This window comes from Leuciscus leuciscus, assembly GCF_965113295.1.
Source record: "Leuciscus leuciscus genome assembly, chromosome: 22".
NCBI classification, from domain to species: Eukaryota; Metazoa; Chordata; class Actinopteri; order Cypriniformes; family Leuciscidae; genus Leuciscus; species Leuciscus leuciscus.
In genome coordinates this window covers 9654793-9675012 of record NC_138746.1, presented here as the reverse complement: position 1 = coordinate 9675012, position 20220 = coordinate 9654793, and the positions used below count along the sequence as shown (strand labels likewise).

The following is a 20220-nucleotide window of genomic DNA, read 5'->3' as shown; positions in this document are numbered from 1 at the left end:
AACATTTGCACATTTTTGTTTCAGATCATTGGTTCGGAGCTTGTTTCAAATTCGCCAAGTCACAGGATTTTAGAAAACAAGAGGTGTGTTCTACTTGAAGCAGTGCTGCGCAGCCGCAGACAGATCGGTGTATGACATAAAAGTACAGCGAGAACGATTAGAGCCCAGATGGGTCTGTATGCTTTCGAATCGCTCACACGGTACTTTGATGTCTGTCTGCACAGCGCCGCTTCAAGTCGAACACACCTAAGGCTTTGTTGTCATTTAACATTGGCATATTTCACAATTCCAATGGTTCACCTATAGGGGGCGTTGATTTGTTGAACACATGGGCAAGTGATAATTGCTTCTAAATACCCCAAGCCTTGCCTAACACAAAAAGAAAAAGAAAAAAGAACACAATTATTTACAGAACAGCTCATAGTTGGGTTTCTCTTGATATTCAAGAGCGGAATGGGAAATAGATAAACATGTAGTGGAACTGCGGAGGCGTGATTACAGAACGTTTTGAGCGGAGCTGGGTAGGTCTCTGTTGCTCCGCTCCACTCATACACTGAACTCCAGTCCGGTATTCGGTCTGCGTTGCTTGGCGAGGCCTGTGATGCTTTTGCTTCTTATGAAACTATTTTAGTTGTTGGAGAAGAAATATTCGAACTAACTTTACAATGATGTGTGGTCAATAATTGTGGCTGCAAGTGAAATAAATAAACACACAATTTTGCAATGATGCACAAGGTGGTGTTGGAGTCCCTCCCTCTGATCTCAGATGACTGCAGCGGTAGAGACAGCAGCAGCTCTCTCTCTCTCTCTCTCTCTCTCTCCCTCTCTGACCGACAGCAGCAGAAGCATGGCGGCGGTGGAGACACGGGAGTGCGAGACGGAAGGCTGCTGCAGCGAAGCTAAGCTCCAGTGTCCCACCTGCATCAAACTCGGAATTCAAGGCTCATACTTTTGCTCTCAGGTGAAGCTCTGACACTTTGGTTTAAGAAACAAGCGACGCTCTCGGGTTTTGTAGCGCATGTCACGCTGCCGGCCTACGGGACTGAGCTCAGCATTAGCTAGCTAGCTGTCTTACTGTACATCACAAACAGCCACTTTAGCCCTTGCTTTGAGCTTTGACGTTTGCATTAAAGTTTTGTGCATGGTGATTTTCAGGATGACATATTAGTCTGAGATGTTAAACCCTAACACGGAGTGAAAATGTAGATTAGCGAGCTGTTTCTCTGCTCAATGTGCTTTAAATGACTTCAGCTCAGCGTGGCCCGCTTGCTGCTCAGTTGCTAAATCCATACACCAACCCTGTATTTATAATCTCTAAAGTTAAATGACAACATGATGCATAAATCTGTGCAACCTGTAAGGGAGTGTAGATTTAACCCCGACTCTCATCATTCTCGTATGATTTGCTGGGCACTCCTATGTCTCAAATCCTTGAGAGCTGCAACATGGCCATGATGGTCAAAATGCTGTCTAGGGTGGCAGCTCACTGGGTTTTATGACAAAAAGCCTATGCTCAAAAAATGCTGTACAAGTACACAGCTTATTACATTTTGACATATCTTTGGACTCTAGCACTTTTGGAGAGGCTGATTTTATGACATGGTGTTGCCAAGTCCAATATATCTGATTTGACATTTCCACCGATTCCATCTGATTCAAACATTCACCTTTGCAGTGCTTTAATTCATCTTCATCTAATTCTAAGATTGTATGAAATTCTTTCCTCTGTGGAAACACTTGTTTTTTTCCAGTTTTTTTTCATGTCAATTGGGTTCTATGTTGTATGGAGCCCAACGTTCTTCAGAATATCCTCTTTTATGTTCCACTCAAGAAAGTAAGTCATACAGTTTTGGAACAACATAAGGGCGAGTTAGTGATGACAGAATTTTCATTTTGTGTAATGAGCTCTCACTGTAATACTTTAATATGGAGAAGTGCGGAGCTCTGTCATATTATATAGGATATTTTCATCAGCTTTTCTTTCTAATTTTGCTAAAGTACATGATTCAGCTAGCCTTTAACTAGTATATTAGTAGATGTACACAATGTAACAGTTCAGTAACATTATTATTATTTCATTTTTTTACATGCTTCATATTTTTTCTTTTGATTTGATTAAAGACCCATGAAATTACATGATAAACACAGTTTACTTTATGTAGCCTACTTCCTATTCAAACAGGAAGCTAGACATATAAAAAGCCTTTACTTTAAAACAAGAGGATTGTGATTTGCTATTTATTGCAAGCATAATTTTTGGACAATAATTAGGATATTCTGGTTATATTCATTGCAAGATCATCTCTCATAATCATAATATTTGATTTGTTTTCTGGAAGAGAATGTTACATTTTAAATGCTATAATATACACTACCATTCAAAAGTTTGGGGTCAGTAAGATAAAAAATAAAAAAAATTAGTAAAAATATAGTAATTTTTCAAAATATTAAGATTTAAATGAACTTTTCTGATATTATAGTTGTATCTATAATAGTTGAAAATGACTGTAACGTATTCTTATAGTATGTATAATCAAGTCTTCATTGTCACATGATCCTTCAGAAATCTGTACTGATTTGGTGCTCTGGAAATTTCTTATTATAGATGTTGAAAACCATTTTGCTGCTTAATATTTTTGTGAAAACTGTGATACATTTTTTCAGGATTCTTTGATGAATAGAAAGTAAAAAAATGTGTAACATAAATGTCATCACTGTCACTTTTGATCAATTTTAACTATATATATATATATATATATATATATATATATACACGTTAACAGAAACTTAATTTTTGAGGGCCTTTAAGAAGTGAAATTGTTTGAGAAATAACCTCTAATAAAGTTCTTGTATGTTTTCAGGAATGTTTCAAAGGCAGCTGGGCCACCCACAAACTGCTCCACAAAAAAGCAAGTATGTGTGTTTTATTCACTCTCGCTGTTGATGAGTGATGTTCAATTCTGCATTTGCATTTTATATTCTCCATAGTCCATACAAATCATGTCTTGCATAATGCCATCATTAATATCTGGTGTTTTATTTGTAGAGGAGGACAAAGTAAACGATGAGGGAAAGAACTGTGTGGAAAAAGAAATCAACACAGACCCGTGGCATGGGTACAGATACACTGGTAAACTGCGACCCCACTATCCACTGGTAAGGACGCAGCACACTAGAGATGGACATGAGCACAGACATCATTAAAATTGCATCGAAATTGCAGCACATGCACGCATATGGCGCTTTTCCACTGTACGGCTCTCTTTTGGGGTTTTCAAATTTTGTTGCTTGTTTTCAGACACCCATGCGGCTTGTTCCTAGCAACATCCAGAGACCAGACTATGCAGATCATCCTTTGGGTAAGATTGCAGAACCCTTCACACATACATTTTGAGCTCATTTTGTAAATTATGCTCCACAACACTCTAACCTAGACTAGCTTTCTTGCCCCAAGCCCTTTATTTGAGTCATTGCACTATTCTGACCGGCTGCCCTGTTTGATACGCCTGTATGATGTTAAAACTTTTGACCCTTGCAATGGGCCACTGATATACAAGCGTTTAAACTAATGGTCTCACTCTCCATCTCATCTGCAGAAATGCTGTTTGATTTTTAAAGTGTTTGCTGCAATAGTGCACCTCTTCTGACCACATTAAACCTCTGTTTATTGTATATACACATCTACTGTGTTTACTGAAAACTCTAACTCTGTTTTTTTGTTTGGTATTTCATTGGTGTATCATCTGTATTATTAGCATTTGGAGTTTAATGAACTCGGAATCGTATGTTTGCGATTAGGAAATGAGGCCAAATGCATAGTTAGACAAAGTTATATTGTGAAATTAACTTTTTTTATGTTTTCTCTTTTCGTATAATTTAAAAATGTAAAGGTATAGCGGAGGATGTTTTACTTCCTGGTGGGTAGTCTAAACTATTGGTCCTCCTAATTGTCAATCATTCTGGTGAATCAATCAAACTTTTCAAAAAGTGGAGAGGGCGGGTCTTATCTAAAATTTGGAAAGATCCTCCGCTATACCTTTAATTTATTCCTGTGATGCAAAGCTGAATTTTCAGAATTACTCCAGTCTTCGGTGTCACATGATCCTTCAGAAATCATTCTAATATGCTCATTTGTTGCTCAAGAAACATTTGTTCATATTATCAATGTTGAATACTGATCCATGTTTTTCATTATTCTTTGTTGAACAAAGTTAAAAAGAACAGCATTTATTTGAGATAAAAAAAAAATTATATAACAGTGTGTCTGAGAACCATGAAAACATGAAGTTCTTTGAAAAGGTGTGGTTTTATTTATATGCAGATGCCACTCTGATATTTTTATTTAATTCAATGAAACGCAGACGTGTTTAAAGGTGCAGTGTGTAATTTTTAGCGGCATCTAGTGGTGAGTTTGCGAATTGCAACCAACAGAACCAATATGTCGTCGTCGCAGACAGCAGAGAGTAGCCAGTTAAGCTTTTCTTTACAAAAATCAATAAAGAAATTGTTTACTTAATTATTCAGTAAAACGATATTGCAAATATTATTGTTACTTGTTCATCATTGTGTAAGTGTTTTATTTGCTGACTTTAGCTAGTTTCTTTGCACGAAGAACAATATAGTGATGAAACCCGCTCTGTAGTAGTTTGTCCGTTTAAGGCTACTGTAGAAACATATCAGCGCAAAATTGCTATTTCAATGCAAGGGGACCTGTGGTGTATGTACATAGTAATGGCTCATTCTAAGGTAATCAGAAAATAACGGTTCATTATGTATGGTCTTTATACGGTTATGTACATGATATTGCATTTCTGTCAACAGATCCTCCTAAATATTACACAATGCACCTTTAAGTGTGACTTAAGTGTCCAAATACTTTTTGGGGTCCCTGTAAATGATGTTCCTGATGAAACGATTTTTCAAACAATGATAAATGGTACACGTCTTTAAGAACGAATCATGATTTTTCTTCTAGTCTAGATGCATCTCTCATGAATCACTGTGTATTGTGAATAAATGCTCATTTGTCCCTCATTAACGGATGCTGCAGAACCTTCCCGTAAGTAACCATTATGTTGGTGATTAGTTGGTATTAGGCTCCTATAGTTACAGCCTTTCATTCCTCTGTTATTAGCTCATCCTTGAGTCTCCTGCCCCCGGCTTTTAAACAGCAGAATAGTGATGTATTGAAAAAGCCTGAATGTCTTCAAAAGCATCCCCTGGTTAGGTCAGGAATGTGTGCACATTTTTAACAGTACATTCAATTGCACTTCTTTGTGAGAGCGTGTGTGATGGTCCTGAAGTCACTCTATACACGTTACCATTTATTTCCGTGTATGTGTGTGTTTGGGGGTGGGCTGCTGCAGTGTGTGTCTGAAGCTCTTCTCTTGCTCTCTGCAGCTGCAGAGGTTGGGTTGTTGGCAGGTACGAAGCCCCGCCGCTTCCCATGTGTGTCTTAGCCAGTGCTGTCCTCTTGTTTTAATAGTATTACAGGGAGCGGTTGGCTCCGCAGTGGGCGTGTGAGTGTATTTTTGTGAGCGAGAGTGTGTCTGTGTAGTAGCATGGCTCTGTTTGTTTCTGCATGGCTGATATCGTCACTCAGCTGGGACTAGAGGTGGGCGATATGACCAAACGTTGTATTGCTTTTGCTGAGAATTACATGAAATATGGTACATCTAAACTTAATTGCGTTAATACTTTTTTTTAGACACATCCTGCTATCTCTTTTTGCATTACTACTACTTAAGGGCTTTTTACTGTTTACATAAAAGCTCTAGCATTTCACATCCTCATATAATATATTGCTGACGATACAATCAAGTGTTTCACCTTCTGTAAAGGTGAGAATGAAATGCTCTCTTCAATCTAGTTGACACATTTTCTGTCACCATTTGACATTTTTTCTCCCAAACGCTGAAACATACTGTTTATACTATGTTAGTGTTTCTGTGACTGTCCAAAGCATGTGAATACGAGGCATGCGATTGGCTGTTTGTTGCTAAGCAGCATCTAGCCGTAACATTCTAGCATTATGTACATGTTTGGTACAGCAATTCTCCAGAGCAGGGTTTCATAAGCCCGGGTAAAACGCAATGCTAACCCCACTTCTAAACGTTTTGTGAAACGTTTCTCTACCCTGGGTTAAAAACAGTGCTTAGAACTACAACCTGGGATTAAGTGCAGTGTGAAAAGCCCTATAGAGTGTCTTTGTCGCTATACTAAATCTCTATCTCTACGATATATAGTCATACCGCCCAGCCCCAGCAGGAACTGTCTGTGATCACATCATTGCCAAACTGTCATGTCCTAGACCTCACTAGATCAGCGACCATATGTGTGTGTGTGTGTGTGTGTGTGTGTGTGTGTGTGTGTTTGTCTCTAAGAAGTGGTTATGTTGTCTTCATTAGCTGACTGGAGACTGTGCTGTTGAGATTCTGTTGTGGTGAAGGTCAGTAGGCAGAGCTAGTCAATATATATGAGTGATAGTAAGATGCTTTTGTGGGTAGATGGGTATCAGTGTATTTTACTGCTCACCAATTCACCAATTCATCACGTCTTTCAGGAATGTCAGAGTCAGAGCAGACCATGAAAGGGACGTCTCAGATTAAGATCCTCAACGCTGAAGAGATTGAGGGCATGAGAGTTGTCTGCAAGGTAAATCAACATCATAACTCCACAAATAATAACTTTGCATGCAGAATAATAACTGTGAAATGTTACAGTGGAAGTTTTGGGTGTTGTTGTGAGAGTCAGGGATAAAGTACAATAACATCCAAATATTAGAGAACAGGAATCTGTATAGTTAATGAACTAGCTTTAGTTTTGTGTTGTACCTGAATTAATAGAATTACGTTGTTAATGTGTGTAACATTCAAAATACAGTTCGAGAAAAATAGAATTTTTATTCTGAACGGCGTCCCATAAACTGACGTAAAAAAAATTTTTTTTTCATGTTTCAATTGCCTGTCATGTAATGCAATGCACCAGTTTTAGCAAATCAGCTTGGAGGTTACCGAAATAAAACAGGAATACTGATGTATAAACAAATGTAATAGATTTAATTAGGATGCATGGAGTGAGAAATTTTTCTGCCTCTATTTAACTTCTAATTGCTCTGCTGCTGTTTGTTCTGCCTTATATATATATATATATATATATATATATATATATATAATTAATCATTTATGTGTAGGAGAACCTCAGAAAAACAAGATAAATTCACACATTTTATGCAAATCAGCTGAAAAATTGGCTAGTGTCGGCCTATCATGTCTATCATGAGCAGAAGAGATTTGAATTGTTGACTATAAAGACTCTTTCTTTCTTTGTTTCTTTCTTTGTTTCTTTCTTTCTTAAGCACATTTAAAAACAACCATGGGTTGACCAAAGTGCTTTACATGGAATAAGAGAAAAACAAATGAATTAAATATAAAAAAATTACAAAGCAATATAATAGACCTATTTGACTTATATTTTAGACTAACATCATATGTTCAAATAAATAGGATTTTAGCTTAGTTTTAAAAACTGAAAGAAAAGGTTCTGTTCGGATGGCTAGTGTTGGACGAGCAATAGCAAATGCTTGATCGCCTTCTTAAATGTCCCGATCTGAGTGGTTGCGATGATTTGTGCGGACTCACAACTCAGCAAGATAGACTGGTGCAAGATTATGTAATGATTTAAAAACCAAAGTTCAAATTTATTTGTATAGCGCTTTTCACAATGCAAGCACTGCAAGGAAATCAAGATAGGGGTGATGTTCTGAAATTTACGCATGCCAGTTTCCTCCTCCAGCTGGCTCGAGAAGTACTTGACATTGCTGCCATGATGGTGAAACCTGGAATGACAACAGAGGAGATCGACCATGCGGTGCATTTGGTAAAACTTCACAATCTTTTCTCTTTAAATATTACAAAGTAGTAGTCTGATCAATGCATAAAGTTTAAATACTGGTTATCTAAGGGGAAATGTGAAATTGCTGATGCCTTCATATGGACATTTTTTCTCTTTTATTTGTTCTAAAGCAGTGGTTCTTTACCTTTTTGACTCCAAAAAGTATGCCTGGTCCTTTTATTATAATAATAATAATAATAATAATGAATAATCTCAAAAATGTTAATTTATTATTGCACATATTTGTTTTAGTTTTTTAGCATATTCATTTAGATTAACTTTTAGTATAATATAACTATAATTGGTGTTAATATAACTAAATTTAAATCATTTTAAGACATTTTGGGGTCCCCCTGGAAGTTTGCTGAGGCCCCCTAGTGGGCCCCGGACCCCTGACTGAGAACCACTACTCTAAATGTCATGGTTCGTGCTGGACTAATTTTTGCTAGTTTCCTTCTAGAAAAAAAATAGCATAATTTTGACAATTATTTGAAAATATTCTTAATGAATACTTAGATTTTGTTTTTGTAAACTTGGTTTGAGTAGTGCTGTGATATGGCCATATTGTGTGTTGTGTTGTGTTGATGCTAATGTGGTGTCTCCATGTTTACTGGTTAAGGCGTGTATAGCGAGGAACTGCTACCCCTCTCCTCTGAACTACTACAACTTTCCCAAGTCCTGCTGCACCTCAGTCAATGAAGTCATCTGTCATGGGATACCTGACCGCCGTCTCCTTCAAGACGGGGACATACTGAACAGTATGTATCTGTATGCATGTGCACATATAGTACATACATGCATCTTAGATCTTAATTTTCCCTCCAAGAATGCTGTCTTAAAAGAATATACATACCCTCCCTCTAAATTTCAAATATATTACATATTTCAGTTAGTCCAGATGTCAGCTACACATTTACTTGGCATTAAGAGATTTGTGTGTGACTTTTTTTTAAACACATTTTCACTTTTCTGTAAATGCATTGGCAGTGTCCAGAGTGTTGTTTTTTCCTCCTGCTCAGTTTATGATCATGATCTTTGCTGAATGCATAATCAAATAATTTTGTGTCACTGTGTGTAGTTTTCTGCAGTTCTGTGTAACATGCAGAAAAACATTCAGACTTAAGTTGAATTGCACTTAGGGTTGGGTATTGGTTGGGTTTTATCCGATACCAGTACCTACTCGGTATTTTTCAAACGGTTACGGTGCTTAAACGGTTCTTAAACCGGTACTTTTTAAAACAAAACCGCACACGGCTTAAAACAAAACCGCACACACTTTATCAAAAAAATAATACCTGTGTGTGTTTTCTGAAAAAGATTTTCTGATTTCTGATGAAATTCAAAATTGTGCCGTTTAAAAGGCTACTGATGTAGCCGAAAACAATTAAGTTAAGATAAAAATGTTGTCTTCTCATATTATATATATATTATATTACGTATTATATATTATAGACTTTTACAAAACAGAGAAATATCTGACACTGAGCAGAAATATTTAACACACATAGTATAGCCTCATATAAATATACTTGATATACTTCATACTTGATATGCAAGATTTGCAGTTGGCATTAAAATACTAGACTTACCCGAAGAGGAAAACTGCAGCTGAACTTGAACTTTAGTCAAGAGTGTCAGAGGTTTTGGGTTCTAATCCGCATTCGTAGTTTTTTGTTTGTTTGTTTGTTGTTGTTTTTTTAAACCGATTATGCTCATCAGTGGTTGTATATCAAGCAGGGACACTTTGTGTGCATTAGGCTATATTTTGTGATTTCACCAGAACGAATAAATATGAGGCGCCGTCTAGGGCTTAAATCGAACTTCATTCACGCACACATAAAACGCTTGCATATACATATACTAAGTAGTCACACATACATGTATACTGGTGAATGCTCCAACTATATGAAATGCACAACGTCACATCTAAAGTCGCTCACGCACACACACATAAACTCTACACACACGAGACGCGCGGAACTCTCCGCGCACATACTCATCTGAGACGCGAGCACACACACACACACAAACTCGCGCACATACTCATCTGAGACGCGAGCACACACACACACACACACACAAACTCGCGCACATACTCATCTGAGACGCGAGCACACACACACACACAAACTCGCGCACATACTCATCTGAGACGCGAGCACACACACACACACAAACTCGCGCACATACTCATCTGAGACGCGGGCACGCACACACAAACTCTCCGCACACATACTCATATAGACGACGCCTCATAAATAGATCGATCTCTGCAACGTATTGAAGCGCGCGTCCGAGTGAAGAAAGTGCGGTGTGCGCGAGCCACAAGAGAAAACACTGTATACGCGCCACTGATCGCAGCGGCAACGAGCACTTTGATCATTTAATGTTGTTTAGATGTTTTGTTATTGGATCATTCATGCCGCGAGATGTTTTATAGGGGGCGGTGAAAAAAGTCAGGCACCGAAATCAGGCACCGAAAGTTGCGTTCTTATTCGGTCTCGATACTACCGTTTACGTCGGAACCGGTTCCCTATTGGAACCGGGTTTCGGTACCCAACCCTAATTGCACTTCATATTACATGCTCACTTGACCAATCATATGTTATTTTTTCCCCTGCAGTTGATATAACGGTTTACCACAATGGCTACCATGGAGATCTGAATGAAACTTTTTTTGTGGGTGAAGTAGATGAGGGAGCCAAGAGATTGGTTCAGACCACTTATGAATGCCTTATGCAAGCCATCGACTCTGGTGAGAATGAAACTACTTGCAAACAAGCACTAAACAATTCAACAGACCCCATGCTATGTAAATTAGACATTTTATTTGGACTAGGTGATGTAGTGTACAGTATATTTGTCTAATGTGATGTACACTAATGACCTTTAGAGGGCAGAGGGATTTTTGTGTTGTGATCTGAGGTGGTTTTTTGCTGTCTTGTCTAGTAAAGCCTGGTATTCGGTATCGTGAGCTAGGGAACATCATCCAGAAACATGCCCAGGCCAATGGTTTCTCTGTGGTACGGAGCTACTGTGGTCACGGCATTCACAAACTATTCCACACGGCACCAAACGTACCGCACTATGCCAGTGAGTAACATCTCGTCCAGTTTGATGCAGTCTGAATGATACAAACATTGCACACTGTGATGTGCCGAAATCTGCAGAGATTGCAAACACTCTTAAAGCTTGTACTGTCCTTGTTTTATGTATTTCTACAGAGAATAAAGCAGTTGGAGTGATGAAGCCTGGACATGTGTTTACTATTGAGCCCATGATCTGCGAAGGTAAGAACAATGTTTAAAAAGTAAGGCTGTCAAAGTTAATATCATGGTTTTCACAAAAATAATAAGCAGCACAACTGTTTACAACATTTATAATAAGAAATGTTTCTTGAGCAGCAAATCAGAACATTGAAATGATTATGTGACATTGAGATAATGTGACGCAATGGTTGTTGATAATTCAGCTTTGTCACCACAGGAATGAATTACATTATAAAATATATAGAAAATAGTTATTTTAAATTATAATAATAGTGCACAATTATGGTGAGCATAAGGGACTTTTTTCAAAAAAATTGTATCAATATAAAACTTTTGAATGGTTGGGTATAACTTAACTATTTCATTTTGTATACCTACAATATTCTTGTGTATCATGCAAGCAAATTGCTGAACCCATCAACTGCACAAGTTTTCTTTCCTTCAACATACTGTTAACTAAAAAAAAAATTAGACTCGGTGTGATTTAAATATTATAATCAATTGATTAGTAAAGAGTCTTTGCTCTGTGCAGGTGGTTGGCAAGATGAGACGTGGCCAGATGGTTGGACTGCAGTCACTCGTGACGGCAAACGCTCGGCCCAGTTTGAGCACACGCTCCTTGTGACGGAGACTGGCTGTGAGATCCTCACACGTCGCCTTGAGGATAATGGCCGTGCTCACTTCCTGTCCCAAATGTAGGATTGGTAGGGTTATATCAGCCCTGTTGTGCAGTGAAGGATACAGCAGCTCTGCCCCATATCACCAATCAGCCAATCACATTGTGGTTCTCTGTTGGGCAGGAGATGATTGGCCAAGTGGCCGTATCAGTGGAATTGGGCAGGAGATGGAGATTTGGTAACTTTTGAATGTGTCACCTGGCAGTCACATTAATCAGCTTGGATCTGAGAAAATTTAAAGGCACTGGCCTTTAGCCTGGTTTCAGTGCCACCACACTCTGTCTACAAGGCAGAGGTATCTGCGTGAGTGGTTTTTGCGTGTACGCACCTGTGTGTTTATGAGAGTGTGTCGGCTGTGTGAGGTTTGCTGTCTCAGTCTGCTTCAGTGTGTTTGTATGCCTTGGCTCGTTGCAGTGTACCGGGTCTGTTTTGTAAGCCATTGTTGAGGTTTGAGATGCAACGAGTGTATGTGATAAAACCCTGTGGAGTCTCTCCAAACCTTATCAAATCAAGATTGATATATGGAAACTCTTTACAGCTGAAAGAGTGCCTCGTAATGTTATTGAACATTGTACAAATGTTTTTCATAAACTTCTATCAGCGTTAATAAGGTTCAATTAAATCAATCCAGTTTGAGTGAGAATGTCACCTAGGGAAACATTAGGTTAGGTACAATGGTGTAATTATGTTTTGTGATGGGGAGAGGATGGCCTTTCTGAATGTCCTCTCACTACAGTCATCCTTAGTCAGTGACAAGATGATTTTTGGTTGTCTTTGGTTGTTTAATGCCACTTAAAGAGCAATGCGAAAGTCAAAAAACAGTTGCAGGCCTCTTTGTCAGTTTGATGCATCTCATGGAATAAATTACAGTGTTTCAGTATTCAAGCTGAATTAAAGTATATTTTCTCCTTTATTTGGACTTGTTAGTTTTTTTAATGTACAACAAATGCCAAACTTCAAGCAATCACAACAGAATGCAATTTCAACAATGACTTATGAAAACAGGTGAAAAGATAATTCAAAAAGTTCCTCTGTATTGAATTGTTGTTGCTTTTGGTGAAACAATTAAATTCCTTGCCATGCGGAACTGGAGTACAAGATTCAATCCATCATTTTAGTTCCACACCTTTCAGAAATACAGAATATTAAACTAGTATTAAGGTTGTCTGATTTAAGTCTGTGCAATCCATTCCCATCTGTCTTAAACTGTGGTGTAGAAGTTGGGTGAAGATAATTTGCTTCTCATTTGGATATATTCAGTATGCATCGAATGCTGTAAGATAGAAAAAATTGTTAAAACTTCGACAGGATTAACTTGAGAAACGAAAAAGGTGAGAAATATACCATTGTCCAGTTTTCATGAGGTTGATGGCATCATTGATCTCCTCCAGATCCATTTTATGTGTTATAAACTCGTCAAGCTTTATTTTGCCGGCCATGTAGTCTTGAACCAGTTTTGGAATAGAGTCCTTGATCTTAAAACCTTATTCACATAAACAGAAATGAATCCATGCACATGCATATACTCTGAAAGCCATAGAAATCATTAACTGACAGCTGGTTTACCTCCTAATAGAGTTCCCTTCCAGGTTTTCCCAGATATGAGCTGAATTGGTTTTGCAGAAAAGTCTGCATCAGTATAGCCAACCATAACACTCACACCCCAACCTTTAACACACGACTCCAGTGCGCTCCTCTGAGGTCAAAGACGCCTTAATTCACACACAGAAAGATTGCAAGTACTGAAAGCTTTTAAATAAGTAAATAAATGCCGCTTTTTACATACTGTAGAGTACGTGTCAGTGAGGTCTTACCATTACTTCAGTGTTTCCCACACACTCGAGTGAGAAGTCCACTCCTCCATTGGTCATTTCTGCCAGTACTTCAGAGATTGGTTTATTATATGCTTTTGGATTCAGAAAATCAGTGGCACCAAAGACCTTTGCCTTCTCAGACTTCTTTTCATTAATATCCACAGCAAAGATGCGAGAGGCTCCAGCGTTTTTACAGCCCATGACTGCAGCCAGACCTACAGCACCCAGTCCAAACACTGCACACACAGAGCCTGGTGTAACCTTCACACAAACACAAACAAATCACTATTGTAATGCATCTCAACATACACCTATACTATTCAAGCCACAAAAAACTAAATAATAATAAATAAATAAAACTATTAGGAAAACCAACACATTCTCACCTGTGTAAGGTTGTTCCATTTCTTTAAGAAATAAAATCTCTGCTTTTTGATTTTAACTTTTACTATGGTAACCTTTTAATGTCGTGTTAGCTGAGACCTTTGTCTTGTATTGTGTTAGTTTAGCAAAATCATTTGCTGAAGTTTATTGCTGATATATTCATACATGTCTAACTACGGTTGCAGACACTGTCAACTTGTTCTTTAATGTTCATGGACCGGCTTTGACCGTTCCAATATGGCGGATGGCTTACGTATAGCTGCCCATAGAAACAGCTGCTAATGAGGCATTTATATGGTCTCAATAAATTTAAACCACAAGGAAGCTTTATAATATGGAGCACGCTAAATCTCAATCCTCTGGGAATCCTCTCATCTCTTTTATTACTCAACAGATAAGGTATTTTATTGAACCGATAAATTTACATGTCTTACAGGTCATTGTAAAGCATGATCTATTGTGAATTGGTCATTTCATTATGGTTGTTGCGCTGTGCTGGAATGTATTTTCAAGGAAGTACCGTGTCTATTAATGGGTAGACTAGCTACAATAACATCTTCAGATAGTCAGCTTGAGATCCTTTCCATCTTAACTGGTTATATCTCTTAAACCTAATAGTAAATCTCTCTTTTTTTAGTTTTTTTCCCCGCAAAATGCATGCAGTTTTGTTTTTTTGACCGCTAGAGGGCCAAAAGTTATACTGGATACCTTTAATTAGCCTACTGGTCTGAGAAGATACTGTTATTGATTCTTCTTTTAATTATTTTAAATTCTTCTACTACAACTAGAAATCTTTACTCTAAAATATGTTCCAGTGTACCATGTTAATATAAAGGAATTTTCTATTGGCCTATTGATTTTTCACAGATTTTAGGCTACTCATATTAAGCATTGCAGTGTGTTGTTGAAGGAAATGTCCGTAAACTTAACGGGAAATATAGGCTACTGGTAATTTTCTATCAGGGCATTAAACATTTGTCATTGTTTTGTTTTTTTTTACAGTAAAGAAATATCACAATGGATGTGCACTTTAGAATCCTGTTGGAAGTAGCCTAGGCCCTAGGTCATGCAAGTATTTTCCCCCTTTTGTTTATGAATGTGTATTAGGACATGTTACTCATTTCATGTCGCCTACAGCTTTTTGCATAATATTTAGTAGGGAAGTAATCATATTTGGATGTGGGGATGAGTCATGAATCATCCACATATCTGATTCACTCAAACATTGATTAATTAATTAATTAATGAACACACAATGTGTGTTTCTCATACACTAACAACTGTTGATTCTGCTTTTGCTTTGTTTGGAATGGTTTTCTTTGACAGATCAAAAGTGGTAAGTGTACAAATGCTTCTTGAGTCTCTATACTCACCCCAGCTGTGTTGACAGCAGCTCCATAACCAGTAGCGATGCCACAGCCGAGCAGACACACGCGGTCGAGTGGAGCATCATCATGAATCTTTGCCACAGCAATCTGGTTCATGACGATGTACTCAGAGAAAGTACCGGTGCTTGCGAACTGCAAGATGGGCTGACCACGGCAAGTAAAACGTGTTGTGGGATATGACATAAAATCAAGATACTTATTTATCCTGTCAAAAAAAAAAAAAAAAAATCTTTGTAGGCTAAGCTTTACAGGTCCCAATGCATGGATTATTTTATTATTTTCGAATGTTTCCTGGGTTGCCCTTATAATGTTAGTATGTTTTTTAGATCAAAAGTTGTTATAATTTAGAAATAAAAGGCATATTTCCTAGCCTGATTTTAGCCTCTGATTTGAACGCTCTGTTTGAAGGGGCGTGTCTGCTGTGTGACTTCAGTGTAAACGCCCACTGCTGTGATTGGCTGACATGCTTGCATATGAAATATCTCGCATTACATGTGGAACTCTCTCGAAATCTTTTACTATTACAGCTATTATATGTTTTTACTATTACAGCTATCGGGATTAACGAATCGTGAGAAGTTTTTTAAGTATTTAGATCTATTCCCATCACATTAAAGGTTGCAGTGATGAGCATTGAGCAGATGACAGCCTGTTGATCGCGTGAATGAAGATCTTATCATTGCAACGCAGTTTCTGCACTCTCATAAATGCTTTCACCAATGCAAACATGAGGTAAGTACAGCAAGAGCTTCGTTGTGCCGTGTAACAGCGTCATTGATTTCATAACGAGTTTTGGCAAGTGTCCAGATAAACTCGCACTGTGTGATTGACAGCTTGGGCGATTGGAAAGGGATTGTTCTTTGATCGCTTTCTGTATATATATTAATCACAGTTTGAGTACGATTATTTTCATCCTACTAAGAGAAACGACGTGAAGTTGATCGTTTGGTCACTGGCTTGATTTACTGATGCATAAACAGTATTGAACGACTTTTGAGAGAAAGATTATCTGAACTTGAACAATTACACATCAGAAATTCACATAACCCACTGGTTCTTCAGAGGCTCGGATGAAGGAACTAAAAAATACTTTTGTGTTCATTTGTACATCCAACACTGAGCAACTGCCATGCTTCGCTCGTTTGCAAGCCATGATGTCTCTCGAGGAAAAAACTATATCTCTCTTGCACAGCTCATTTTCTCATGGGCGGGACAAATTCTTTTTGCGGGCAAAGCAGAGAAAGGGGAGGTAACCTTTCCCCTTATGACGACATAAAGGGAAGATTTCTAGATTCGCCCGTCAGAGCTTTCATTTTCTCAAAAATACCCAGGGCTTGGTTTACACCCATCAAAACTTCTAGCCACTGGGGGACCATAGGCAGCAGGCTAGGGGAACTCATATTAAGGTTAAAAAACCTCATCAAGTGAAATTTTCATGCAATCGGACCTTAGGATGAAATATGTGACAATTGTTCTGCCGTGATAATTACTTGTCCTGCCAGAGAATTTTCTTTTTCTTTTAAAAAGCAAGAAATGTTGTATATGTAAAACGTTGTTTTGTGTTTGTTTCTCACCAGTTGCGGTCGCACAGGTTTGTTTTTGGGCACTTGCAGAATCTGCATTCTCCACACTGAGAGACAGAGAGTGGAATGACCTTATCACCTGTTCAACACAATACACAGATATATTTTTAGTTTACAGCAATATACATATTTTTGAGCATATATTTACACTCAAAAGTTAAAGGATTAAAGATGTTATTTTAGTATTATTTATATACTATTATATAATTTATTAATGTTTTAATTTTAATTTTTAGTAATTTTGTTATGTGCTTGTCATTTTATATTTATGTATTTTTTAATCTTAAATTTATTAATGTTTTAGTTTTAGTAATTTTATTTCAGAAAGTTTTTCATAAAAAAAAAGTAGACTATACTGCCGTTCAAAAGTTTTTCAAGTGAAAATTTCACTTGAAATTGTCCTTGTTTTTCATAGAAAAACAAAGATTGATCCATTACAAAAACTTCTAATTAATCAAATCACAAATACAGTGCAGACATTAATAATATTGTGAATGATAATTGTAGCTGGAAACAGCTGATTTTTAAAGACAGTTACACAGAAGTCCTGTGTTTAAGGGGCTGTTTACACAACACGTTTTCTACTAAAAACGTAAAACTTTTTGGGTGCCTGAAAAAGCAAACTTTTAAAAACGGGTTTCAAAGTGCACGTTTTTGAAAACGGTCTCCGTGTACACAACAAAAACATGAATCTCTGAAAACAAAGACGTCATGCACATGTATTCAATCAGTGTTTCATCGCCATCCTATGGCCTGGCAGCAATGCTGCATTTTTAGTCGTTTTCGCGGATCCGTGTCGTGTAAACGTAGGCTAACCTATCTCATGTTATGTTTGCTAATTTAAGTTAATCATTTTAAAAGGCTAACTGATCATTAGAAAACCCTTTTGCAGTTGTGTTAGCACAGCTGTAAACTGTTGCACTGGTTAAGGAAACAATAAAAGTGGCCAAACTGGCCATCTTTAGATTAGCTGAGTCTCTCGAGCATCAGGACGGGTTATGGGTTTGATTACAGACTCAAAATGGAAACAAAGAACTTTCTTTGAAAATACGTAAGTCTATTGTTGTGCTGAGAAATGAAGGCTATTCAATGCGAGAAACTCTTACTTTCACTGACTCAATGATCAGTCACAGCAACTAGGCTCATGGAGGCAAATAATATCAGTGAATAGTGAATAATCAGTGAAAACTCAAAGCTATATGGCTTTAGATACTTTGAAGTCATATATATTACTTTTATTCTATTATTCTTATTCGGTCCTCATTCTCTGTAATTGCATGGAAAAAGTAGTACATAATAAAAAAATGCTCATTTTGTCTCCACTGAAGAAAGTCATACAGGTTTGGAACAACATAAGGATGAGTAAATGATGAAAGAACTTTCATTTATGGTTGAGCTATGCCTAGAGATGATGTTTTATTTTGTGACCTGGTTTGAAATCAGTGACTCCAGGTCCAACACTCTCCACCACACCAGCGCCCTCATGTCCCAAGACAGTGGGAAAACCTTGCTTGTCCTTTGCCTCAAACAGGTGGTAGAGGTCAGTGTGACACAGACTTGAAGCTACAATCTATACGTGATGGGGAAAATCTTTGTTTATTGACACAAATGAACAGAATTGCATGTTTTAAAATTAGTTGCTTGGTTTTGTGACATCTTTCATGGGGCATTTCCCACCTTGATTCGTATTTCTCCTCCTTGAGGTGGGGCGACTTCTATTTCCTCTATTACCAGGGGAGAATTGGGCTCCCAGGCAATGGCAGCCTGACATTTGATCATCTTTGGCACACAGATGGAATTGGTTCATCATATTTTATGTATTTAATAGTTGACTTTATACAACTTGAACGGTTGCATGATCTCTGCTCTCTAACTGTGGCTGAAGGTCGTCCAGCCAATGGAAGCATAGAGCCACAACTATCTGTGATTTCACTATCACTAAAGATAAATATTAACTGAATGAAACTGCAAGAACACAGTTTTAGTGCGGTTAAATAGTATCCATTTGATTGAAAACTGGGAGAATTGCAAATATATATATATATATATATATATATATATATATTATAAGACAATTAGAATAATAATGTACTATTGTCACCTCGCACTTTTGTGGAATTTAAAACGCTTTATGTAACCTTTATATTATTTAGTCTTAATGAAGAGTAAGTCTTCATATTGCATTATAGTTAGTAAAGCAGTGCAGCAAGTCATTTGTGCATTGTAATAACACATTTTCATTTTTCATCACTATAACATTTTGTTGTTGTTGGTATAGCTAAAAGTTATTAGTTTATTTATAGCTAAAAAAAGCAATCGTTGTGTTATACTGGATAACTCAAAGCATCCGTAACTGTCTTATTAGTCTTATATTATATTATCATCATCATTTTTATTATTGCATTAAACTGATCAGAGAGAATACAAATTAAACTTAACTGTAGATGTCTTTGCTTTGTACTTTTTTTTCCAATGCGATCAATAGCTCAATGGAAATATGCGTAAAGGTATATAGGGACTGAAGTCATATTAATAATGCATTAACTGCTCTGCAGCACAAAGGAAAAGAAATTAAAAGACAAGTTTACGAACCTTCCCAGCAGTGGCCATTTGAGTGCTGTGCAAAGAGAGACAGAGAATCCTTGGCACTCGCTTCTATACTCTGGTTTTAAATGGATGAAGCAATCTCTCTCTCTCTCTCTCTCTCTCTCTCTCTCTCTCTCTCTCTCTCTCTCTCTCTCTCTCTCTCTCTCTCTCTCTCTCTCTCTCTCTCTCTCTCTCTCTCTCTCTCTCTCTCTCTCTCTCTCTCTCTCTCTCTCTCTCTCTCTCTCTCTCTCTCTCTCTCTATTCAATTCAATTCAGAAAGCTTTATTGGCATGACAAAAAAAATACATTTTGTATTGCCAAAGCATCAAAACAACATAGAATATGATTTAGAACGTTTAGCACACAAAATTATAATAATAGTTAAATTTAAAAAAAGAAGATAATATTATATTTATATATTATCTTGGCTAGATATTGTAAAAATAATAATACTGATAACATAAAACAATAATAGAGTAAACAAAGATTAATAAATAAAATAAAATAAAAAGGATTATAATGCAGAAATCATGTATATAAAAACAAAAGTAAACAAACACTGAACTTGGAATTGAACATTATATACATGTGTGTAGGTCTGATGGGGTGTGTTAGGCTGTGAGTGA

The 20220-nt window shown here is 37.3% G+C and overlaps 2 protein-coding genes across 2 annotated transcripts; one reads left to right on the top strand and one right to left on the bottom strand.

Annotated features, from left to right (window-relative positions):
* The first annotated feature begins 805 nt into the window (after positions 1 to 805).
* metap1 (methionyl aminopeptidase 1) lies at positions 806 to 12752 on the top strand. Its single transcript, XM_082154714.1, has 11 exons — positions 806 to 961; positions 2862 to 2913; positions 3047 to 3156; positions 3299 to 3359; positions 6563 to 6654; positions 7795 to 7878; positions 8513 to 8651; positions 10517 to 10648; positions 10843 to 10986; positions 11118 to 11183; positions 11695 to 12752. Exons 1-11 carry the CDS (start codon positions 848 to 850, stop codon positions 11859 to 11861), a joined length of 1161 nt encoding a protein of 386 aa, XP_082010840.1. The 5' UTR covers positions 806 to 847; the 3' UTR covers positions 11862 to 12752.
* LOC309487167 (alcohol dehydrogenase 1-like) lies at positions 12720 to 19692 on the bottom strand. The gene is made up of 9 exons (XM_082154717.1): positions 19601 to 19692; positions 18686 to 18787; positions 18437 to 18578; positions 17000 to 17087; positions 15411 to 15630; positions 13654 to 13914; positions 13406 to 13535; positions 13184 to 13322; positions 12720 to 13112 (listed from the first exon to the last, which is right to left on the bottom strand). Exons 1-9 carry the CDS (start codon positions 19616 to 19618, stop codon positions 13082 to 13084), a joined length of 1131 nt encoding a protein of 376 aa, XP_082010843.1. The 5' UTR covers positions 19619 to 19692; the 3' UTR covers positions 12720 to 13081.
* Between the last annotated feature and the right edge of the window lie 528 nt (positions 19693 to 20220).

Bases quoted from the DNA above. Each gene is read 5' to 3' on its own strand.
- LOC309487167 (XM_082154717.1), bottom strand. The intron at 15,631-16,999 runs GTGAGAAACAAA...TTTTTTTGACAG, and splicing joins AACCTGTGCGACCGCAACTG to GATAAATAAGTATCTTGATT. The intron at 13,536-13,653 runs GTAAGACCTCAC...CTTTGACCTCAG, and splicing joins TGGGAAACACTGAAGTAATG to AGGAGCGCACTGGAGTCGTG.
- metap1 (XM_082154714.1), top strand. From the start codon at position 848: ATGGCGGCGGTGGAGACACGGGAGTGCGAGACGGAAGGCTGCTGCAGC. The intron at 3,360-6,562 runs GTAAGATTGCAG...CACGTCTTTCAG, and splicing joins CTATGCAGATCATCCTTTGG to GAATGTCAGAGTCAGAGCAG. The intron at 7,879-8,512 runs GTAAAACTTCAC...TTACTGGTTAAG, and splicing joins TCGACCATGCGGTGCATTTG to GCGTGTATAGCGAGGAACTG.